Below are 27,268 nucleotides of genomic sequence, written 5' to 3' on the forward strand. Positions count from 1 at the left end.
GTAATTTAGCTGTTAAATTTTATGTCTAAAAATGTCTAAGATACTAAACTCATTTTTGATGTAATGTCTCTCTCAATTTTTGAAAAAAGTGCAATATAGTTTTTGCTTTTAATAAAAGTTAACTTTGACTATTTTTTGACTAAAACATGACAACAAAGAAAATTTAATTTTGTAGTTAATAGTAGATGTGACATTACACCATTTTTAAATGTTGAGGAAACATTGTACTAAAAACAAGTTTAAGGTCCCAAACACTCCGAGCTAAACCTATAGTTTAAGAGTTAATTTGTTATTTAATCCTTAAATAAACAAGCTGCTTTTTCATTAGTTTTGAAAAATTTTAAGCTTTTTAAAATATTTTATTTTTAAAATTAGAAATTAATCTTTTGGTTCAACTTTTATTTTCAATTTTAAAAATTTGATCATTCTTTTTCAATTTTATTTAAGAAAACAACCATGCAAGTTGTTTTCAATGGGGATAAACTAAGGACGAAAAACCTTCAAGCTTAATATCTGGCTGTCCAAGAAAAAATAAATCGAATAAAAAAATTAGATACCCGAGTTTATATTGGAAAATGGCTTAAAACACCTCCAAAATATGCAAATGACAATTAGATACCATAAAATGTGATAATTATTTTCTAGTCCCTAGGGACTAGCTTGACAATGTTTTTGTGAAATAACATCTTTGTCCTTATAAAGAATATCCTTTCTCTTAGTAAATCATTGACTTCTTTGTTTTGGGAATTAACTATTTTGCTTGGGAAAATGACTATAACATAGTAGCAAACTGCAAGTTGTTTTGTGCAGATTTTTTAACCAATGAAGTCCAACAACTAAAGAATACTTACCACTTTCTTTTAAGAGATAGCTACTTTTCTCAGGAAAATGATTAGAACAGAATATAACAAATTATAAGTTGATATTTTGTATCAATGAAGTCCAACAGCTAAAAATTTTGCATAGAATAATTTGTAATATGTTATTCCATTATAGTCATTTTTGCAAGAAAAGTAGTTATTTCCCAAAACAAAGCTGTTACTGATTTACTAAAATATAGGATCTTTTTTTTTTTTGGGACAATTATGTCATTTCACAAAAACTACATTGAAATCTTGGGGTTTAAAAATAATTATTATATGTTGCGGTGCCTAAATTGTCATTTACATATTTTGGAGGTATTTTTCTGTCCATTTTCCAATTTATATGTGTAATGTATTTTATTCAATGAAAATAATTAATATTTTTGAAATTATTTTAAATTTAGAATATTCTCCTAATACAATTTAATTGAAAAAATAACTTCAATATAAAGTATACAAGTTTTCTTCACAGATTATATAATTCTTGTCAATGGTGTTTTTTATGCCAAATTAAACAGTATTTTCATCTTTTGGACTAGCAATAATTCATTAATTCTTATTTCATTATTTCAGTATACTCATGACAATCTTACCCATGTTTACATAATAAAATATAGGGGAAATTTTTCATATCATAGGTCTCAAGTAAGGAAAAAATTAAATAATAATAGAATAGGTCCTTCAGTTTTAATTTATTTCTTATACTAATGGGTTTTAAAGGGACTTTGGAGTAATTTAAAAAAGTGTGAAATTATTCCACTGCCTTCTTGGCCTCCTTGACCATTGATTTATTGACCAGTTGTCAAAACTACTTTAAAAAAGAAGAAGAAGAAGTCAAATAGCTAGACAAAGAGATCTTAATATTGGTACACATGCTTACCAAAAGGAAGTGTAACGATACGCCAACTCTGACCAGAGTGAACCGGAGTGCTGCAGCCTGAGCCCGGTTCAGTTTCATTGTTGAGGCCATTGCCTTGTTGTCCAGGTCGACAAGAACATGTGTAGCTTCCATATGTATTGTTGCAAAGTTCCCAATGCTTGCATTTATTCAAGTCTCTCATAAGGCACTCGTCCACATCTGAAATTATATTGTAGAGATATCATTTCACAATTAATCCTATAGAAAATATAGGATTAAAATATTCTCTAAAATTTATTTTTCACAGTTTTTTAAGTATGTAGAATTATACATCTATATTTCCCTAAAAATTAACATTGCCACCTATATATCAAAATCAAATGCATCTATAGTCTCTTGCAGTGTGAATACTTAGATTTGGATTCTGTAAGTGTCCCAAATCCTCTCACACAATAGGTGCCCATATTGCAACCGTAAAATTTTATCAACATTTGAAAATTCATGCCTGACGAGAGAAAGAATGAAAAAGCGATTTTTATAAAGATGTATTTTAATCATTTTTCTGCAGTCACATGTATGATTGAATTATATTATAAGACATGGGAAAAGATGTATCTTAGTATAACATCTACGATAAATTTCGATTATAAATCAATGATAATCTCTATATATAGTGCCATGTGAGAGACTTGTGTTACAGGATTTGGAACACTCATTCAATCCGGATCCGTGAATATTTAATGGGTAAGAGGATTTAAATTTGGTAGGCTAATAGAATTCGAATCCATAAACAACTTAAACATATATAGTGGGACAACTTAAACATAAGCTACTTGATCCCTTTTGCTTTGTAAAAAAAAAAAAGATTTTCTTCTTCTTCTTCTTCTTTTGAAAAAAATGAAGGTAAGAGTAATATATATTCGATGATAATCACCTTTGCAGCCACCGGAGAGGTAGGGGTTGCCTTCAAACCCTGGTTTACATTTGCAGAAGTAGTAGCCATCGACACCTTGTGATTCTTCGCATCTACTTTCATTGGCTTTGCAGGCTCCTCCGCATGATTTCGTCTTATCAACAGCCCAATCGAGAACCACTGTAGATCTTTTGCTTTTCCTTAGATTGCCGATTTCTTTTTCGGAATAGTTGAACGATCCGTTCTTGGCAAAAAATGCATAACTGCAATTCTTAAAGAAGTCGTCGCCGGCCATGCCTGTGCCTCGATTGTAAAAAACAATATTATTCGTATAACCTCTAATAGCTTGCTCAAAGCTAGTCTGACAGCAACCAGATCCACCAGAACAGTTTCCAAATCCGACGGATGATGACCAGCCACTGCACTCCGAGTTGCAGCCGATAAGTCTTTTTATTTCGAGGTCATAGAAGCAAGCGTAGGTGTTACACCCCACCACGATGAAAACGTTCTTTTTATTGGGTATGACAAACTTGGGAGGCACCGGAAGACCACTGCCCCAATAATTGCTTTCTTTGGGATAGCAATCCTCATAAACCAGAGCAGAGACAAGCAGCTCACTGGTGTCCCCAGAGATGTTGAGGACTTGGAAAGTGTCGTTTGTTCCTAAATATGGGATCTGATCGTTGCAGGTTATACGAAAATCTCCATCTTTAACGCAGTCTTCCGATGTGCCAAAGGGAGGATAGATGTCCACGTCCCCGCACTTGCTATGGCAGGCTGCGATGGGGAAAGTGTCGGAGGTGGCGGTGACGGTGGCTGCCGCAGCCACCACTAATGCCAGTTTCAAAAGCAATGAACTACTCAAACCCATCATTTTACTATTGTGATGATCGTGACAATAATGCTTGTGCATTTTGATGATTCAGGAAAGCTAAGGCATTTAATATGAACATACTTGCCAGGGAAGCACAAAAGCACCTTCTTGTTATTGAGATACTGGTTATTGAACTAATTGAACTAGTAATTTAAGGGTTAATGATTCAACTGAGGATATCCTACAGTCAAATCAATTATAATTAAAATAATATATTTTAATTGAAATATACAAAAATGTTCTTATTTATAAACTATGAAAAAACAGTATAATATTCAAATAAAGAACTTCTTAATTTTCAAGTAAATGAAAAATTTATCCGTAAAATTTTATATATATCTCATGCAAATATTAATTATAAGTTTCTCACAACAATATTAAAAATATTAATTAAGAGATTTAGATTTGATTTAGGGTCCCATATTTAGAAGACAAAAGAGAGAAAAAATAATAATAATAAAAGAAATCTCAGTCAACCCATTAACATGTCCAAGTCACGGCGTCCCTAATTCAGCTTATAAACCAAATTGATTTAGTGACCAGTTCACCAGGTTACTGATCCAAACTAGCTGGTATGGTCCCCTTTTTTATACCATGCTTATAATAAGTCATTTTATAGGGTATTAATTAATTTGTTTAATATTACCCTCATTTAAAGTTATTAACTACAATGAGAGAGACAATAATATTGATTTAAAATTCTTATTTAAATAAGAGCACAATTAAACAATAAAGACTCAAAGATCAAATCATGATTTCAATTGCAATAAGGAATCTCAGTTTCAAACTGAGATTATAACTTAGATGTCCAATTACAATTGAAGCTCTTAAATTTACAATTATTTGAATTAATATTTATAATTTATTTCTCAAAAAATTTTATCAGGACTTAATTGTCATTAATTGGTTCTTTGGATACTTAATTGCCATTTTTTCAAATTTATTATTTTCAGATAAAGTTAATAACTTAATAATTTCTCTAATCGATTCCGATAATGTTGTTAGAGGTATCTTATATTAGGTACCGGATGGAATATCTTGTGTCCCCACAATTTATTACTTGGTTGTCTTGGTCCACCTCTCGTGGATTTGAATTTGGGGAGAGACGGATTCAATAAAAGTTTGGTAAAGGCATATATCAATCATAATCATCCGTACGTATGCTTGTCTTTTAGAATTCAATAAAGTTTGGTAAAGGACCTTTTCAACTTGCATGCTCGTATCTCCCCTCACAAGCGAACTCTCGAGGGATATTCATGTAAAAATATCTTCATCAAGCTAGGTCCCCATAAAGGAAAGCATTGTGAACATCTAACTAATAAACAACTCAATCATGCTTCGTATCAATAACAAGCAAAGTGCGCATTGTGGCAGGTTTTGCCATAGGCACCAAAAGCTTGATTAAAGCCCTCTCCTTTGATTTGTGTGAAACCATGGGCTACCAGAGAAGCTTTGTAACTAGCTGTCTCCCCATTGGGTTTGTACTTCACTTCATAAACCCACTTTGACTCGATGACATGCTTCCCAGGAGGTAACAACTCTAAACTCCATGTCTTGTTGGCTTCATGGGCAGCAATTTCTCACTTCGTGGCGAAGACTTGATTGCATGGCATGGCTAGAGAATATTGAATGGGATGTTTAACAAATACAACAAAGTGGGGGACTTTGACCAAGTCTCCTTTAATTTGTTGAATATTCCACACACGAATTAGACAAATGAATGTTCATCATAAAGGTTTGTTCTCTTCTCTTACATGTTCTCTCTATCATCTTTGTTTTTTAGCAAACCATCTGGTATTCGATGTCAAAGCTTTGACTAATTCAGATAAAATCATATCAGAATCCTTTCAAGTGAAAACTGTATCACCAAACGTGCTAATATATTTTCAGGACTCAAACTTAAGATCATTGGTTAAGTTGATACAATATCTCATTGCCAATTAAACTAAATGTTTGTTGGTATTTTCTATCACCTCTTTAAACGTGATTTGAATTGTCCATTAAGTGAAAATAGTCTTTAAAATTTGAGTGTATACAAGTGAAGAAACTCTTTGTGTTATATCATTCATCGCTTTTCCAAACATAAGTATTCAATAATGTTCCCTAGAAAAACAGTGCGTGTCAAGATTTGGTTCCTTCCTTGAAGTGAAATTCATGTTGTCCAAATCTGATTGGAATGGCACAGAATATTTAAAATTTTCATTCTTTATTTTTTAAGGGATAGCTTTACTTTTTCCGGGAGAAAAAAATAATATTTGAAAATTTGTCTTTCTTTTAGATTTCACATCTATTAAAATACAAGAATAAAGTAAAATTATATATGGACCCGTCCAATTTTAATCCAGACAAAAATACAGATAAATGGCAAAGACCCCAAACTCATCTTTTCAATATTTGTGGAGAGAAGCTGGACGACCTAACACATCCATCAAAATCACATTTACATACTACAATTCCAAATTTTCCACAAGTGCTTTTCATAGAGGAAACTTTTCTTATCAAACAATTAAAAGAAAAGAAAAGAAAAGAAAAAGAAAAAACGACTTTGGCTATGAATATTATTCATTTCAAATTTTCTATATATTTTCTAATTTCATATGCATCCTTCCCTTCAAATTAATGGCATCACTCATAATATTTTCTACAAAACTTAGACACTAAAATAAGGAAAATGAAAACCACATCACACACAAACACGTGATATTTATGCAAGGAGATACAAAACATCTTTTTAGATGGATTAATCAAAGGAACAAAAATTTGAACCTGAGCTAATAATATCAAATGACAAGTGTCTCTCTCCAAAATTATTTATTACTAAAAAAACAGTGACAAGTTAAAATTGAGAAATGATTACTTTTTTTGGGAAAATGAGTAAAACAAAATAGTAAATGATAAATGCCTCAATGCAAATTTATTTATTACAAAATCCAACTACTAAAAATCAATGACAAGTTAAGATTGGGAAATGACTATTTAGTTTGAGAAAATGACTAAAACATAAAAGTGAACGTTTTGAAGTTTGTCTATCCTTCTTTTACTTAAAGGACTACAAAATAGTTATCACAATATTTCACGGTACTTATTTGTTATTGCATATTTCAAGATTTTTTTTTTTTGCTCATTCTCCCTTCTAAATTAAGGCCACCGAATAATCAATCTTGAGCCATACCTCATGCCACTCTCCATTGAGTAAATTCAATTTACATTTACCAAATGCATAAAAGACCCCGAATTTTTTGATTTCTTTTTCCCCTCTCTCGGTTTTTATGGCAACTTAATTATTTAATTCATATATAATATGACTTGAAAGTTTCAAGAAATACATTTATGTGTATGTGTGTAATTAAAACATGGAAATATATGGAATAAGGTGTGCGCGAAATTAAAGAACACATTGCATCTGATGGATGTCAGTTTTTTTTAATGGAAATTAAATGGTAATTTCATTGAGAACTGTCCAAGCAAATACAAAAAAGAAAAACAAACCAAAACGCCAAATCTTACATACACAAAACATTGTCAAAGGTAACAAGAGTTCATTCCATCCATCTATTTGCAACCCATGAGAGTTAAATCATTAATTACTTACAAATAAACGACTGAGATAAACTCTCATCAGCATCATTATCGTATCCATTTCTCACTGTGTCTAAAACCACAAGAATAGCAGAAACATATCAATGCACTTACTAATTAATACTACAAGATCATCATCGCCCACCATCTATAATCTCAAATGCACTTACTAATTAATACTATAAGAACATCATCACCCACCATCTATAATCTCAAAGGCAACTTGCTTTTGAATGCTATCATAGCTAGTAACTGAAATACTCCCTTTGGCACTCCCATGTCCATTGCTAGGAAAATGACCAAGTAAGTATTCACTTTCTTCTACCATTACATCCTTGTCTTTCCCTTGAAGATGCTTTCCCACTGCCATTAGGCCTTGTAATTCCATTGCTACTTCCTTCATTGTTGGCCTTTCCTCTCCACTAACTCTAATGCACCTTTTTGCCAATAAGGCTACTTCCTTCAATTGTTGTGCATTCTTCTTTTGGTCTAGCACTCGCTTATCAAGAATTTCCCATAGGCAGTCTTCTCTCAATGAAGACAAAAAGTGACTAGCCAACACATTATTGAATTCAAATACTCTTTTCCTAGTGAGTAGTTCCACAAGCACAATCCCAAAACTGTAAACATCACTCTTTTCATTCAACTTGCCTGTTTGGAGGTACTCCAGATCTAAGTATCCTATTATTCCTTGGATCACGGTGCCAACTTGGGCTTCATCAAGATGGACAAGTCTTGAAGCTCCAAAATCAAACACCTTTGCTCTATTGTCATGGTCTAATAGTATGTTGGCAAATTTAATATCTCAATGGATAATTGGAATAGAAGCTGCAGAGTGTAAATATGAAATGGCTTCAGCAATCTCTGCAGCTATTCTTAATCAAGTCTCCCATGTAATAGAACAATCATTTTTTGATGAGCTTAGGTGGTCAAGAAGGGTGCCATTGTCTACAAATTCATAAACTAATAAAGGCACTTCAGTTTCAAGACAACACCCTAAAAGTTTGACCACATTTTGATGGTTGATCTGGGAAAGAACAAATATTTCATTGATAAAACTTTTAATATTTTAGGGATCCCCTCCAACTCTAAACTTCTTAATGGCAATATGTGTGTTGTTTGACAACGTGCCCTTATAAACTGTGCCTTGTCCTCTACGACCAAAGGATCTTGCTTTCATCAAAGTTGTTTGTGGCATTCTGAAGCTCGTCTTCTGTGAAGATCTTGGTCCTTTTAGTATATCCTCGCCGCTATGAAAATTGTTGTAGAAGCAAGTTTCCTCCATTTTGCTCAAAATTTCTTTCTTTTAGTTGTCTCAAACTTCTTTGCTTTTGTGCCCAACATAATGCAGAGAGCAATGTGAATGCAACTAATGGAGCTATAATAACACCTGCATGCCCTAGAGTAAATGTAATATGTGATATTTTTAGTGAATGAAGTTTCTAAATTTTGATTCAAACGTATCTAAGGATGGATTTAAATTCAATGACTGTACTTAGTAAAAGCACTGAGTGCCTGTATCATCTAAATCTTTGAAATTTATATCAATGGTTCTAAATTCATACTCCACTTGAGATTAATGAGTGAGTTTATTTGAACCGTTAATATAGATTTCAACGATTCAAATGGTACAAATATTCAGTGCCTATAGTCACCGAATCAAAATCTATATAAAGTTGCTAATACTCTGTTCATAATTTCTAATCACTCTCTAACACAAAATCCTAATCTAACCATTAAAAGATGGCAGTAACTTTTAGATAAACAATACTAAATAGTTACAAGTTACTAAAACAAATTGCTATTTAATAGTTTAAAATATATTTATTTTTTAAATATATTAAATTTTTAAAACTAGAAACTTAGATCTATTTGCGATGATTTTTTTTAATACAATTATCTATTATTCATGGGCCAAGCTGGGTAGAACCACATTGGTGGCAAATCTCTCCCAATGAATATTTAATATAACTGCATACCTAACTCAAATTTGAAACCATTGGTTAAACTAGCACAACCCTTTCTTAATTGAGCTATGTGCGCGTTGGTTATTTGCTATGATTTTTAATTTTGATTTTGATTTTTTTTTTCAGTTTTCCATGTGCGGATAAACCAAGGAAAAAACTTGCAAGTTTAATGGCTTGTTGTACACCGAGTGGTTTCTTTTATGAATAATTTATCCTGTCACTAACTAATCAATGCTATTAAAATTTTCAGCTTAATTATTTTTAAGTTAAAATAAATCTACTTCTATTCAAATTTAATTAGAAAAAAGACCTTAAATATACGGAGTTTAGTGTCTAAGCGTTCTGCATAGACGGACTCTCATGCATGATATACATTTATGCCAAATTAAACATTCATTTATTTTAATTTATTTCACTATTTCATAGTTCTGATGACTATCTTACCTGTGCTTACATATCAAAATGTATTTTGAATATAAAGTAGTAATTTATCCAAGTATGAAGAACAAATTCTTATTTGTAATATATTTTTTATACACTTATTTGATATATGAAAATGCATTATTTTAAATGTTACTCCCTCCATCCTAAGTTATAAGACAATTTTAGAGGTATTTCATTATCCCAAAATATAAGATAATTTTAAAAAATAAAATTGCATTAACGATACTTTTTCAATATTACCTTTCAAATGGAGAGAAAATGAAAATGATTGTAGTGTAATGATTAAATGTATATATTTAAAGTTATATTTCTCCTTTTCAAATTATAAGACAATTTGAGATAAAATTATGCATACAAATAAAACTCAATAATGACACTTTACATACTTACTTTTTAAAAATAAAAATATAAACTTTTAAAAATGTCTTTAATTTAAGATAACTTTAAATTTACACACTTAATTATTATATTACAATCATCACAATCTCTCTCCATTTGAAGGATAATATTGGAAAATCATTATAAATGAAATATTATTTTTAGCAAATTGTATTATATTTTGAGACAACAAAATACCTCCAAATTTTTTTTATAATTTGAGACAAATGGGGTATTAGATAACGAAAGTCATTTTTTAAAGTTTATATTTTTATTTTAAAAAAATATTAAATTTGATATGTATAATTTTATCTCAAATTTGTCTTATAATTTGGGGTCGAGCAGTATTTTTATTTTTTTGGAAAAAATTTCAAAAAGACAGCTCTTAATTTGTAGTCTTACCTATTGAGACTTTAATGATAAGCCACTCCTTTCCAGAGACACATTCGTAGCCACCATCGAAATTGTGGCAATGATTCTGATCGATGCAATTATGTAAGGATTTGTTGAGGCACTCATTCACATCTGAAATTACGTAGACATTGTAGCACGATTAGTGTATACTATAAAAAAATCTCAATTTTGTATGCTATAATAATATAAAAATCAACACGAGTAGAGTAGTTATTAATATTCTGATAAAAACATGTGTCTTGATATGATCCCCGGTTATCAGCTGTGAACTGAGTAATGGCTTCCAAATCCTTGACAAGATCCACAGTCTACAGACCACAGGCTATGTATAGGGGGAGGTGTCCCCCCCCCCCAAAAAAAAAAAAACTAAGCACCGAGTCCACCGATACTAGTAACTGCTCAACTTATTTCGATAGGTGTACTTGTAACTACCATTTTATTTTATCATAAAAAACTATATCTGAAAATAAAGAAAAATAAAATTATTTAATTTTTATAATTTTAATATACTTATAATTTTATCTCTAAACCTTGACTTGTTATAATTCAACATTTATTTTTTTAACTCATTTATAATTTAATCTTAATTTTTACCTTTTGCAATTTAATTCTTATATTTTTAATTATTTAAATATCGATCCTTATATTTTTAAAAATAAAATTATAAAGATTAGAAGTGTTTTAAACTTTTAATATTTATAATATTTATAAAGATTAACAGTATTTTGTAACTTGAAATGCTAGTAATAAATTTTAATATTTATAATTTTATTTTTTAAAATACAAAAATTAATATTTAAATGATTAAAAATATAAAAACTGTAAGAGTTAAAGTTTAAAAATTGAGTTATAATTAAATCAAAATTTTAAAAAATAAATTATGACGAGTCAAAGTTAAATTATAACTAACTAAAAACTATAAGAAATAAATATTTAATTTTTTTTAAAAAATTATTGGGAGGCTAATTTATAAAATATAAAATCACCTTGGCAGCCATTGGAGAGGTAGGGGTTTCCTTGGAACCCTGGTTTGCATTTGCAGACGTAGTAGCCACTGATACTCTCCGATTCTTCGCATCTACTTTCTTTACTTTTGCAAGCTCCACCGCAAGATTTCTTACTGTCAACAGCCCAATCGAGAACCACAGTAGATCTGTTGCTTTTCCTTAGACTCTGGAGATCTTTGTACGAAAACTTGAAAGATTCATTATTCTCTGCAAAAAATGAATAGCTTCAAGGCACGAAGTTCTCAGAAACGTTCGACCCATCATAGAAATTAAAAAGACTAACAGAATAATTGGTAAGGGCTCGGTCGAAAGGGGTCTGGCAACAAAAGCCAGAGGAAGTTTTAACAGTCATGGATCTCCGCTCATCAGTGCATTTCGTTTCGCAGCCATTATACTTATTTTCTTTGCGGTCAAAGAGGGAAGAGAAGGTGTAACAGCCAACTACGATGAACTTGTTCATTTTATTGTTGGAGATGGAAAACTTGTAAGGCGTTAAATAAGTTTTCCTCCAATAATTTGTTTCATTGAGATTATAGCAACCAGGTTGAACCGGGACAGAGAAGCGCAGCTCATTACGATCCCCAGAGATGTTGAGGACTTGGAAAGTGTTGTTTGCTCCTAAATATGGAATCGGATTCTGCTGCTGCTGCTTCTTCTTTTTGTCGCAGATTATATGAAAAGCTTCATCTTTGAAGCAGCCTTCCCTTGTGCCAAAGGGATATGGGATGGTCACGTCCCCGCTCTTAGTATCACAGTCTGGTTTCGATTCTTGTGCTGCTACCACTGCTACAAGGGTGAAGGCAACTAGTGCCAATCTCAAAAGCAATAATGCACTCCAACCCATTGTTTATGGTATGTGATGGTAATTCTCTGCATTCTGATGGATTCCAGAGAGCTAACAAGGTATTTAATTAGTACATGACATAGATTTTGTGTCCCCACAGTTTATAAATTGGCCCCACCAGTAAGACAAGATTCAGTAAGTGTTGATAAGATACTACCTTTTTTTTTTGTCGAAAATAAAAAAGTATGATTTAAAGTCAGTAATTTGAACAGGTCAAGTTTATTGGAACCAAATTTATTTAAATCAAGTTTAAAATATTTGAATGGCCAAATGTATAAAAAAATTCATATAATTAAACTCAATCCTAACTCACATGTGGCTTTTGATTTATTTGAGCTAACATAAATATTCAAAATTTTAAATATTATTTTATTTGGTCAATTTCAATTTTTATTTTAAAAATTAAAATTTTTAAATTTTATATATATTTTATTCTATTTTACTAATAATAAAAAAAGAATTCGTGTTCAAGTTTGGCCTAAATTTTTTTGACTTATTTGGGTAGCCCAAATCCTAAGTAAAGAAAATTGTTTGAGCTCCTAAACTCAAACTAAAACTTTTTTAAGTTTATTCATGTTGTCTTATTGAGCTTGACTTAAATTATCAATTTTATACAGTACTGCTCCACACCAATAATAATATCTTTTTTCATCACTTCCTGAAATTTCATCCCGTCGTGTGTTTCTAAACGAAGACTTGGACAAGTCAAAGTCTTCGGGGGCTATTTTTACTCTTCTTCCTACACGAGAAGATAAATTTGCATCGCCTAACATTTCTCTTGCTGGCCGATGTGTGGCCAGAAAGAGTTGGACTATCATCATCATCATGATCACATTATTGTGGAATTAATTTGCATCTTTTATAATTATTTTATTAGACTCATAAAAGATCCCTATAAAGTTTTTTTTCATCATTTTATATGTAGTTGTGTTAAAATCATTTTTTCAAGGCTTTGTTTTAGTTATTTTGATTTCTGATCGATGACAAGCCTCCAGTATATATTATTAACTCATCAAGTCAACCTTAATTAAAGGAATTACAATATTTTTATTTTTTATTTTAGTGGTAAGACTTAAATACTTTGCTTAAGAGATGATAAATTATGATTCACTCCAACCTATATTAGTATACATAAAGCAATATTTCTAATGCTGGGCTCATTTCCTTTTATCTTTGAGTATTATTTATACTTTCTTTTTGTGATTATGATGACAAATCCTTTAAGTATCTAATACTCCCTCCAATCTCTATTATGGGGTGCCTTTTAGAAAAATTCTATGATTTTTAATATAATATAACGACACTTGATAGAATATTAATTATGCTTTTTATATATTACTCTTATTAATGAGATTCAAACTCTTAAGACTTTGTTTAAGAGATATTAAATCTGCAATCACTTACTCTAGCATTGATTAGTTTTGAATAGCACTCTTCTAGTTTTATTTAATTATAAACCACTTTTAACATGTTTTACTAAAATTAAGAAAAAATCTTAAAACACGTTAAATTTTTTTAAAAAATTTAATAAATTTTTAACTTTGTTTTTAATAAATTTATACGCACACACACTTCAACAATGCATTACTTTCTCTCATCAACATTTTATGAAAGGTAAAAAAATTTGTGATAAAAATTTGATGATGTATAGACTTATAAATAGGATCATAAAAATTTTCTTTCTCCATCTCATACATAAGACCGGAGGGAGCATCTCTATTATTATATTGTACATAGGCTCATATCTCTATCTTCAATTGCTAAGAGAGACATCGATGAAGAGACTTGCTTATTGCATTGACTCAAACAAGTCATTAAACATCGAGAGCCTGAAGGTGAAGATATATGAAGTTTCACAAATACAACAAAAGTCGGGAGACTCATTGATCAAGTCTCCTTGTTCAATATTCCACGCCAGAATAAGGCGATGGATGATCCACAAATTAGTTTTAAGGAAAAACACAATCGTTGGTCTCAATAATTTTATCGGGTTTTGTTTTTTGTCCCTATAGTTTTTTTCAATATTTTTGATCCCTATAGTTTCAAAAAAAAAATTGGGTGATTTTTATTTTTCAGGTCCTTATAATTTTTATTTTTTTCAATAGTTTTAGTCTTTACAAGGAATGAAAACACTAGAAAAAAACTGTAAGAATTAAAAACAAAACCCAACAAAATTATAGGAATTTCTCAAGTTTTAATCATAGATGTTTTTCTTCTTCAAAAGAGAAATGGATGATGAAGGCCAACTTGCATTCCACGGCCTGATATATATATAATCACATGACGTAGCTTTTCATATATAAATAACTAAGCTAAGCAGACGTAGGACCCGGGATTAGTGGGGCTTAGAATATAAAATAATAAAAATTAAAACCAAAATACTATAAAAGATAGCATAAATTTATATTACCAAAAAAAATAATTTAAATTTAAATTTAATGGGCTAAGAGCTTAAAATATATTGGACTCAAGTGAAATATCAAAGGCTTAAGTTTTTTTAGAACATGAATATGTTTTATTTTGAGTTTAGTGGATTCAAAATTATTGAAATAGCGGTGTAAATTTTTAAAGGTTATAATACATGCTTATAAATTTTACCAAATTGAGTGGGGGCTTTGATCACCCTCATCTCAACCTAGGTCCGCCAAAACAACTTTGAATATATATTTAGTTCAGGTTTTCCATCTTTTAAATCTTCTATACATCTTTGGTTTTCCAATGGCATTACTGTTATTTTATTTCCCAAAAAATTTAGACATTCAAACGTTAATATTACATGCGTGCACATAAAGTTTCAGTTTTTATCTCCTTTATTTTATGCTTCTATCATTTATCATAAAATATTTTTCTATTAGTTTACTTTTCAAGGTATTTTAAATTAATGGCATCATTCATAATATTTTCTACAAAACTTAGACACTAATATACCTGTTATTCACACACACACACACACATGATATTTATGCAATGAGATACAATTTTTTAGATAGATTATGATCATAGAAACAAAAATTTGAACCTCAGCTAATAATATAGCTAAATAATATGCTTTCCCATTAGCCTCTCTCTCTCTCTCTCTCTCTCTCTCTCTCTCTCTCTCTACACACACACACACAATTAATTAAGAGAAAAATGTCAATTCAAATGCAAAATGATCCCAAGTATTCTCGATCACTTAATTGGTATGGATGATATAACCATGGATAGGTCTCTAGTAATTTCTATTTCATTGCCTCATAAGCACAATATATCACAAAAGATATCCACCGATCTAAATCAATATTTTTCCCAACACTTGCAAAAGTAAAATAAACCCTTATAATTATAACTGCCAACAATGTCTCAATTAAGAAGAAATTCAGTTCATTTTCATATATTCTCCAGTCCTCTACTAATTTCAAGAATATTGAGCAATTCAAGAAGACCAAACCAGCACTTAGACTAAAAGAACAAAGTTAACGACTTAAGGTCAATGCTTTATCCAGCCACGGATGAAGAATGACAAGTAGTACTGCAGCCACCTATTCCTTTTTTCTTATTGTAAGTCTAAGTTGGGAGAATGACAAGCAAATACCTTGAAATATGCAAACAATAAATAAATACTATAAATTGTGATAATTATTGTGAAGTTTCTTGAGACTTGTCTGACATTTTTATTTTTATTTTGCAAAACAACGATTTGCCCCCAACTACTAAAAATCAGTAACAAGTTAAGATAGGGAAATAATTACCTTATTTGGAGAATGAATAAAATGGAATAGCAAAATGACAATTGTCTCTCTACAAATTTATTTATTAGTAAAATCAAACTACTAAAAATCAGTTAAGATTGGGAAATGACTACCATATTTGGAGAGATGATTAATACGAAATAACAAATGAAAAATGCCTCTTTGCAAAACTATTTATTACTAAAAGTCAGTGACAAGTTAAAATTGGGAAATGATTACTTTTTTGAGAAAATAACTAAAACAGAATAGTGAATAATAAATGCCTCAATGTAAATTTATTTATTAGTGAAGTTCAAGTACTAAAAATTAATGACAAGTTGAGATTAGGAAATGACTAATATATTTTGTCTGAAAAAATGACTAAAACATGAAAGTGAAATGTTCTGAAATTTGTGTCTTTTTTTTAATTTTTTTAGGGATAAAAAGTCTTTTCACATTTAAACTAAATTATGACACGTAAGTCACCTAAGACTAAAATAATTATCACAATATTTCAAAGTACTTATGTGTCATCGCATATTTGAAGAATTTTTTTTTTGTCATTCTCTCTTCTAAATTAAGGCCGCCTAATCATCAATCTTGTAAGCCACCTCATGCCATTCTCCATCGAGTAAATTCATAACCAAATACTTAAAAGGAACCTCGAATAGTTTTATTTCTCTTTCCTTCTCTAAGTTTTTATGGCAACTTATTTAGTTTATAATAAGACTAGAAAGCTTCAAGAAATACATTTGTGTGTGTGTGTGTAGTCAACACATAGGAATATATGGAATACGGTGTATGCGAAATTAAAGAACACATTGCATCTGATGGATGACATTTCATAAAGAACCGTCCAAGCAAATACAAGAAAGAAAAACAAACTAGAAGCCCAAATCTTTCATCAACTACCATTAAATGAAAGGTGGCATTTGATAAAAGACATACAGAACATTATCATGAAAGGAATAAGAGTTCAGATGAATTATGACATTTTAAAAGACCTAATTGTCATTTATATATTTCGGTAGAATTTTATTGTCATTTTTTCTTAAATGAAAGGTGGTATTTGATGAAAGATATATATGCAAAACATTATCAAAGGCAATAAGAGTTCATTCCACCCATCTATTTGCAACTGAGTTAAATGATTAATTACTTGCAAATAAACGACTGAGATAGACTCTCTTCAGCATCATTATTGTATCCTCCTCTTACTGTAATAGTATAAACACATCAATGCACTTACTAATTAATACTATAAGACCATCGTCGCCCACCATATCTATAATCTCAAAGGCAACTTGCTTTTGAATGCTATCATAGCTGGTAACTGAAATATTTGCACTACTCCCATATCCATCATTGGAAAAATTACCAAGCATCCACTTTCTTCTACCATCATATCATTGCCCTTCCCTTGAAGTTTATACAGTAAGTATTCACTTTCATATCCATTAGGACTAAATTATAAGAGTAGAAATTTAAGGATTGAATTACAATTGAATAAAAAACTATAAGGACCAAATGATTAATTTTCTCTAAATAAATTATTCTTTCATATTCTTTATTTCACCAATTTGATATGTTTGTCAAATTGATGATTTAAACATATTTTTTAATTTTTTGTTTCCAAAACTTATTGTGAAAAAATAATTTACAAAATTATTTTAAGAACATAAAAATAGAAAATAGAACCAAATGAGCCCAATATTTCTGTCTTTTCTCTAGTTTTGCAGAACAAAAGTAACAAAACATCTTAAAGATATTTTGATTTTTTTAGTTCTTCAAAATAACTTAAATTTTTTTATTTTTTAAAATAGATAACAGAAAATACATTTTTAAACAGGTTTTTTTTTTTATTTTCAGACTAAAAAAACCGTTATAAAAAAGGTAATGCACTTTTCACATATACAACAAAGTGAGAGACTTTCACCAATAACGCGACAAGGAATGAGCTTTGGTTACATATGTAAGAGAGGATTTGGGCAAGTCCAAGTCTTTGGATGTGTGGTGCTGTGGCCCCCATCTTATGAGTTGGGACCATCCATCACCATATAATTCTGACATTAATTTGGATTTTTCTTATAATTATTCTAGACTTCCTCTCCTAAAATATATTAAAGTTTTAATTTTCTATCATGTTAATTTGTTATAGTGTTAAAAAAATAATATTTTGAGCTCAGAGGCTAACTTTGATGCTAGTAATGGCCTATTTCATTTCTATTTCAAAAATTGTTTTTCGTTTTTGAAAAGCAAAATATTTAAAAACTTAATTGGATAAATATTTTGAATTTAATTATTTTTAAAATTATTCTCTTTTTTTCTTTTTAAAAGAACAAAATGAAAACATATTAAAATTGTTTTCATTTGATTGTCTTATTTTTGAAACTCATTATATTTTATTATTGAAAAAAAATAATTAGTTTGACTAATTTCTATCATAAACCATTATTATTAATCGCTTCCAATAAGTCTATTTTTTAATTTTAAAATTATTTTTAAATTAGCATAGCAAATATACTTTTATTTTATTTTTTAAAAAAATAACTCATAAACCTATTTTATAAAACAAGATTTTAAAAATAAAAAAATGAGAACATATACCAAACAAACCCTACTGTTTGTTTTCTATTTTTAAAATATATTTTTTGTTTTTGAAAATAGAAAATTTTAAATGTTTGAATAAGTATTTTTTATTTAATTAGTTTTAAAACTATTTTCATTTTTTGTTTCTAAAAACAAAAAATAGAAATAAATTTAAGTTATTTTTGTTTTATTTTTTTAAATACACTATATTTGATTATTGAAAATTATAACTATATTGACTAATTTTTGTTATTAATTATCACTATTAATTGTCTATAACCATCATTATTAGTCCATTTTAATTCTAAAAATTTTTTTTAAATAGCATAACTAAATGAATTTTTATTTCATTTTGTTTTAAAAATAATTTTGAAAATTATATTACAAAATATTTTTTAAAAACAAAAAATAAGAATAGAAACAAAAAATTATTTTATTATTTTGAAAACTGATGTTTTGAGAATAAAAAATAATAAAAATGGGTGTTTTTTTCATTCTTCCTATTCTCCAAAGTAATAATCTCAAAACATCTAAAAGATATTTTTTTTTATTCTCTAGAACAATATTTTATTTTATTTTTGCTATCCAACAGATTTTTTGAAAACACATTATCATATAGATTTTTTTTTGTTCTAAAGAATAGAAAACTGTTTCTATAACAAGTTGCCCAATAGGGCCTAAGTCTCTATGATTCAACTCATCTAATTAAACTTTTCTGCACTAAAAAATATTACCCCCTCTGTCTCAAATTATAAGATATTTTTAGACAAAATCTTATATATTAATAAAACTTATTAAATACACTTTACAACCTTATTTTTTTAAGATAAAAATATAAATTTTCAAAAATTTCTTTCACTTAATACTCTATTGAAGAAATGATATTAAAGAGAGAGAATATACGGGAAGAGTAATATTGAAAAAATATCATTAATGAAACCTTATTTTTATCAAAGTGTATTATATTTTGGGATGCTGAATCTTTTCTAAAAGTGTCTTATAATTTGAGACGGAGGGAGTACTATTTTGACGACAAACCATTGAGTATCCTATAACTGATTGCTTTAAATCTGAATCATGCATGGTCAAGCCTTAAATGGGGAAACAATATTTTCCAACATAATTTTTTTATTAATAACACTTGAATTTTTGACTTTTCTTAAGGATATTAAAAGGTCTACTCAATTAAAAAATATGAAGCATTTTTAACTAGATCTCACCCCCAATAAAGTAGTTACATATTTTTAAATTAATACTATTTTTTTATATTTATCCCTATTTAATAGGGTATTTTATCTTAAAATAAATATAAAGTAATTCATTCAATAGAGGCACTTTTGAAAAAAAAAATAATAATTACACATTAAAAGACTGAAAATGCCTTACATTTTTTAATATCCTATCTTCAAAAAGTACCTTACATTTTTTAATAAAGGGCATATTTAATTTTCATTTTTATTTTTTTCTAAATTACTCCTTTGTATAGGTATTATGCTTAAAAATGATTTCAAAATATATTATTGTTGCCATTATTGTCAAACCCTTGAATTAATTCTCTAAGTTTATCGTTTTTACGTTTCAAACTTACAAAATTATGTCAACTCGCCCAAACACCCGAATTGGATGGAAACTCAGTTAACTCACAGTTCACTTCTTAAGTTTATCATTATTATATTTCTAATTTATAAAATCATATCAGTTCACTCATAAATTTAAACTAGAAGTAAACTCAATTAAACTCACTAAACTCATTGATTTTTACTGAGTTAAGTGTATACTGTATAGAACTCGGTCATAGAAATGGTAGGACCCACTTCAAAGAAAAATAAAAGTTAAAAAAGAAAAACCAATATTAATAAAAACATGAAATATTAAAAATAAATTGCCCTATTTTAAAATTTTTGCATTAAGTATGATAATCTATCAATATAACTACATTTAATTTCAATATTTTATATTTAAAATATATTTAAATCTACATTTTAATTTTTTAATCATATATTTTTAATGGTTATTTATTAATAGAAGTAAACTCTTACAAATTTACAAGCCCAATTTATGATTCAAGTTTATATTTTCATTACGAGTTTACTTAAATTCATGAATTTGACAACCTTACCAGTTGTTTTTAAATAGAAGATAATAAAAATAAATGAGTGAATGAATTTAAGTCACTCATCAAAATCCAAATCGTATCACTCTACTTTGACTTCAAATTGGATACGTTGGCAAGGACTTATTGTATTATTGCATGACGAGAATATTCTTTGAAGTTGATATTCCAACATTCATGCATGATAAAATTCCAACTATCACATCTTTTCATAACTAACTATAACCTATGAGTATTTAATTAATTCATAGTTTTATTTTTCGCCTATTCATAGAAATTGTGAGGTAGTTAAATTAAAATCCAAGTTTCATTGTAGGTTCACCATAATAATTAAAGTTTAATATCTTACTCCTGAAATACCTCGAGAAAAAAGCACTAAATTATAAATCTAAACTTAGGTCTTATGAACCAAAAATATCATATAGGAGCACCACTGGTTTTTCTTTTGAATTTTTTTATTGCTTACAGTGTCTTCCTATTATAAAAAATTCTATTCGAGATATAATTAAGTATTAAATGTGGGTTCTTTTTTTAAATTTTTTAAAATAGTGAATCATCTCTTAAGAGGCAAAAACTGACATAAAAAGTTTTTAAAATTTAGGGAGAATTATGTTGAGATTCCATACAAAAAAATTAATTACTATAAGATCCATTGACAACTAAACTAAAGGCATTGACAACTCAATTGTTAATAGACTTTATAGTAATTAATTTCTTTATATGGAAGCTATATGTAATTTTCTCTAAAATTTATATTCCTCTCTTTCTTGTTCTTTTCCACCTATTTCCTCTTGTATGGGAGGAGTTTCTTTTTGAAAATCAAAAGGGATAAAAATCCTTTATTAATCATTGTATAAGCTTTCAACCAAAGCTGTATAAGCTTTCTTAATTGTTGTAATACAAAACTCTACAATTAGAGATCATATATAGAAGAGACAGAGAGATAAATTAAGGACGGAGTGAAGGATTCAAACCTAGTTCATCTTATTTAAGATATGATCGGATACTAAATATAAATGTTTTTTTTAATAAACAAGGATTCAAATCTAGTTCATCACGTTACAAATTTGGCTGATCCAATTCAATAATTCTTGTCATTGTGATGTGCATGTTTGTTTTTGCGTTTCCAGAGGCTAACAATAATGTAAGTCTTTATGAACTAGCCACTCTATAAACGAGCATTCAAGTCTTTGTCGCTTTATGCGCATTGGGCTAAGCTTGAAAGACATTTGGAGGAGTGATTAAGCCACACAAGAATAATGTACAAGCTCGCAAGACTACACATACTCTTTCCGATCTTATTTATTATAACATATTTGGAGGAGTGGTTTTGTGGTTTTGTCAAGGCACGACATGATATTAATTCCTTATTAGAAAAATACGATGTAGCAAGAGGAATGTTTTATTCCTCCCTAAAATTCAAACTAACGAGGAATGTAATGAGGGATTGCAACTTCATCACCCAATATGATATTAGTGAGGAAAATGATTTTTTAGTTCAAACTGAGTAGTTAATAATTTCAGCAGTCATCAATGTAACTCATTCATTTGTCCGGTTCTTAAAACATTGCCACCATCCTACTCAGATTTGAATTTGGTTAAAGTCCTGTAATCATGCATCTGATTTCACTTTGTAGAATTTAATAGGGATAAAGTAACTTTTAGTCCCTTATGTTTGGGAGTATTATTGATTTGGTCCCTCAACTTTAATTTCTATCATTTTAATCCTTAATGTTTACTTCTATTATCAAGTTACTCCTTTAAGTTTTGTAAAACAAAATATCTCTAAAAAAAATTTATGTGGAAATTAGATTGCTAATGTGGGAATATGCATGTTGATTAAATAAAACATATCAACCAAATTTATCAAGTCCTAATTACTTATTTGTTATTTACTTTATTATTTTATAATTTATAATTTAATATTATACACTTTTACTAGGGCATATTTAATCCATGTGTATATTCCTGCATTAGCAATTTAATTTCCACATTAGTTTTTTAAGGCTACTTTTTCGTACAAAGCTTAAATCAATAACTTGATAATCAAAGCAAACATTAAGGATTGAAATGATAGAATTAAAGTTAAGGGACTAAATTAATAGAATTCCAAAATGTAAGGGATTAAAAGTTGCTTTATCCCAATTTAATAAAAGGAGAATTACAGCCAGCTCCCCTCAAAAAAATTAATTATAGATAAGGACCACCAACAAGTTCTATTTGAAAAAAAAAAACAATAATCCATTCGCATTTTAATAATAATTCATTTTAGTCTTCCCTGGCTTCCCTTGCTCATCTTTCTCGGGGCCTGGGGATAAGAAGACCAGTCATTTTAATAGCAAGGGGAAAATTATATAACAACAAATATTTAGATATTTAAAAACTTTACCTCGCGATGTCTGTAATAACTCCAAAATATAAAAAAAAAAATTGAGTGTATTTTTATAAATTTTGAAGTAGATGTTATAAGAAAGATTAGTAGTCATCTTCATGTTCCGTCACTGCAATTTTGGGTGGAGGGAGCTTAGATCTCCTCCCTTATTTCCTCTTTGCTTCGATGGTGTGAGCCAACTTTCAATCTCTTCCTCGTCAAATTTGGGTATGTATTGTGATTCGGGAATTGCCAAAATTTTGATTAGGAATTGATTGCTGAAATTTTGAAATTTTGCTTTATTATTGAACGTTCTAACAAGTTTAAATTGAAGATTAAGAATTTCACTTTTGATAGGTAACTATGTTATATATTTTTTGGTGGCCACTAAATGATGAATATATGTTTAGATTTGGTATTTCTTTGAATTTAAATTGATTTTAGTTGAATGAATGAAATTTGAAAAGTCTGGTAAATTTATATGGATGTTTAGAAAACTTTTGGGAAAGATATTTAAAGAATAAAATGGTTATTGTATGATTTAAGTTTGAATGCACATAAGGTATTTGATAAATTGTTTGATCAGACGAAGTTAGTTTTTGGTAGTAAATGAATGTGATAAGTGTATTATTGTCGAGTTTATTGTTATAATAGGCAATTATTCTCTGTAATACAAGGATGAAAATGTAGTTAGAAAATTTTGAAGGTCAATAATTCAAGAACAAAGTTTGTTGTTTCTTCTGTTAGCTTTTAAGTTCAAACAGACTGGTTGATAAAATGTTTGAGGAATGAAATTTATGAAAATTAAATAGACACAACTGATAATATTAATTATATCATAATAGAAGTTTTTTATTTTCTACAGGCAGATTTGGAAACGTTGAGTGTTTTTATATATTTGTCAAAGATTTATTAATTAAGCCCAATATAGCATTTTATTTGTGAAAGGTTGATATTAAGATTTTCTTTTTCAATTCTCTAAATTTGTTGAATTGAAGAATTTTGAATTTAAAAAGTGTATAAAAGAAATAATAATATTTGGACATTAGAGAATTAAAGTGCGGACAATTTAATAAATTATATATTTGAGAATATTATGATAAGTAGATAATATTTCAATTAATTTATCAATAATTTTTTTATTAGAATATTATTTTTCTTAAATAGATCATGTGTACTATTTCGAATATTGAATTATTTGTTGATTAAGGGCCTGTTTTTTTACCATTCTTAAAAGCTATTTTTTTATTTTAATATTTTTAAAACAAAAAACTTGTTTGGTTAATTATTTTTTAATTGTTGTTTTGAAAACAGTTTTTAATTTTTTGCTTTTAAATACAAGAAAACCAAAACAACTTTTAGTTGTTTCTGTTCCTATTTTTTTAATTTTACAAAGAAAAAGCGGGAATCAAGAAATGAGAATTGTTCTAATTAATGGCAAACGCTATAATTTTGTCTCGAAAAAATAGAATCACCCATCTCATAAATTTATAAAACTGTTTTTGGATTACTATTACTAAATAAGTTTTTATGTTTGTTCTCAAAAACAGTTTTTAAAATTGTTTTATAAAACAACTTTTGGAAACAAAAAATGAAAATGACAACCAAACAAGCCCTAAATGAGTTCCTAAAGTTATAGCATGTATGGTGAAAGATAGACAAATTTTTTTACATGTATGTACATTCTCATGCAAAAGATATTCTTTAGATTCAAGAAAATATTTTTACAAGTTTCAGTGATCTTTTATTTGATAAACATTGACAATCATGGAAATTATCCATGATGAAGAAATTTATAAGACAATTATGAATTTTCATATTGAGAATGATTGATATTTTAAATGATTCATGCAAGTTTGATATTGATAAAAAAAATTATACTTTTAATAGTAATTATTTTCTCGCATGTTTGAAAATGAATTTTAAAAGGACTATATGTAAAACGTTGATTGCTAATGATAATTTTGTTAGTCCTTAACAGGCCATAGTTATAACTAGCTAGTTTAACTTTTCTGAGCGTCGCAACCACGTTTGTTATTCATGGGTTTCATACTTGTATTTGATTTCAAGGCTTTGAGTCGCATTTGGTTAGTATTATCCTCATAGACAATGCATTCACATTTATTTTCATCGTTGAGGCTGCGTTTAGTTACTTACCCTTGTGAACTATGTATTCACCTTTATTTTCATGGCCTAAATCGCTTTTGATTATTTACCCTCGTGGACTGTGTGTTCATATTTGTTACTTGTTCCGCAAAGTCCTTAGAATATTAGTTTTTAATTGATTTGTGAATATACACTTCATTAATTTTGAATAACAAATGTTACTATTTTTATTTATTTATTAATCTATTTTATTTCACAAGTATTAAGGTTGCTTTGTTATTATAAATTTAATAGTTCAATATTTTTAATGTTATATAGAATCTCTTAATCTCTAAGATCAGTGATTATATTATACCTAATGTTCTCTCTTTAATTTGTATATAATTACTTTAGTTTACTCATCTTGATTCTTTTAATTTTATTGTTGGGATATTTTTTACTAAAAAAATTTATTTTTGGTTTCTGATAATATGTTACTAGCCTTGTACCTCTAGTTGAACATTGTGGAGTTGATTAATGATTACCAATTGGGAATTGAAAACCTATTTCCATTAATCTTTATTTGTTGTCGAACCTAATTTTATATATTATAATTTATAAATTAAGTTCTATATGCTCTATGTAAACCATAAGCAGGATCATTACCTTATTGAGTGATGTCGCAAGACTTGTTGGCGTGGAGCAAGGCTCTTCTTTAATTAAACTGAGTTCACTTCTAAAAAAATTTTTCCCTTAAAAGATTCTATTTATAAAGAAGATTTTGTCAAAATTTTTACCAAAAATTGGCAACTAAAAATATTTAATAATATTGAAAGAATTCTATTCTATAACAGAAGTGCGTTTGTGGTTAAAAATAAGATGTTTTCCCTTTGAAGGCATAAAGGATGTGGGCTTTTACACATGTCCTGTACCAGTCATATCTTGATTTTTGGGAGTGACAATGTCAAAATCTCTTTCAACTTAATAACATTTTCATGTTGTAATTTCTTCAGAATTTTGAATTCACGAATAGCAGTTATAAAAAACTGCAACAAAAAAGCAAAAATTCAGGGAAGAACCTTGTGATACAAAATTAGCAGCAGACGAGAACAACCAATAATACTTTCTCAATTACGAAGTGTTACTTGAAATTCTCATCGTGAAAACATCAACTGGACTGTAAACAGAATTATCGTATGCACCCATAATAGAGCAAATAACATTCAGCAAGGTGATGGAAGAGACACACCCTCTCTCTCATTGTCCATTCTTATTTCTTCAAAGCAACAATGTCACCTGTTCTGATTTCTCTAGCCATGTACAAAGGTATAGATCAGTTCCTTCTTGCAGTTGCAGTGTCAGCAATGAAGAATACACCCAGAAACAAGATATTTTGGAGCAGAAATAGGCAAACAACTCTACCTGCAGGCTATAACTCAAGCATATGCCTTAAAAGGGAAATTTAAGAATAGAAAATATTACAAAGTAAGTAAAAAGTTCTAGCAGTGCAATTCTTACACCTACAACCCAAATTATTTTTCTTGGGAGTTGAAACCTATAATAAGTAATTGGTGTCTTCCATTCCAAATCTATAAGTTGGAACCTATTATGGGACATTTGATGCATTACAGATGTATGATCATTACTCTTCAAGGGTTTATTCTATTCCACCTTTTAGAAAGAAAAGAACTTAAATCAAAATACTTAATACAGAACTTCTACCGTGAAACCCTGCCCAAGGATTGTGGCTGTTCGCCCTCCCCCATATTTAACAAAGCTATTGCAAAATTGTATACAGAACTGGTTGCATACACTGTACCAATTCTATAGGATTCCAATCATGATAAGTATCGTGAATCGGAAAGCGCATGCTTTAATTACGAATCATAAAACATATCAAACTATAAGATTTAGTGACAACTGAAAAATAGCTTCAAATATAATAATGTTCCATATGTATCCTTGTAATATAGAGAAAATGCTAAAGATAATAAATCTGATTCATGAGTTAAGATGGTGAATGCAATAGACAACAAAACTCATCTAGAAACCTTTTAAATTATCAAGTAGTCAAACACCCCATCCAGCAACTAAATAAAACTTGTGAACTGAATGCAGTCCTCGAGCACAAAGGCAAAACATCACAAATAGACCTGATTTTGGGTTGGGATAAGGGCCTGACTTTTGCCAAATTTCAATGGTCCCGCACCTAAAGCGCTTTTGAGAACTCACATCAAAGGCCAATTTGGGTTGGGCTA

General features: G+C 28.9%; 1 protein-coding gene across 1 annotated transcript in view; it reads right to left on the reverse strand.

Moving 5' to 3' along the window:
- LOC129317322 (cell division control protein 2 homolog 2-like) overlaps positions 1–26,293 on the reverse strand; it is a gene marked incomplete at its 5' end in the record, with an annotated part of 53,313 nt that extends 27,020 nt beyond the window's left edge. Inside the window, one exon of the mRNA XM_054961668.1 lies at positions 26,258–26,293. Coding sequence (XP_054817643.1) covers positions 26,258–26,293 — 36 coding nt within the window. The remainder of the gene's footprint in view (positions 1–26,257) is intronic.
- Positions 26,294–27,268: the final 975 nt, after the last annotated feature.

Source organism: Prosopis cineraria, unplaced genomic scaffold, assembly GCF_029017545.1.
Source record: "Prosopis cineraria cultivar Desert tree isolate PC_DT_omini unplaced genomic scaffold, ASM2901754v1 PC8, whole genome shotgun sequence".
Classification (NCBI taxonomy): domain Eukaryota; kingdom Viridiplantae; phylum Streptophyta; class Magnoliopsida; order Fabales; family Fabaceae; genus Prosopis; species Prosopis cineraria.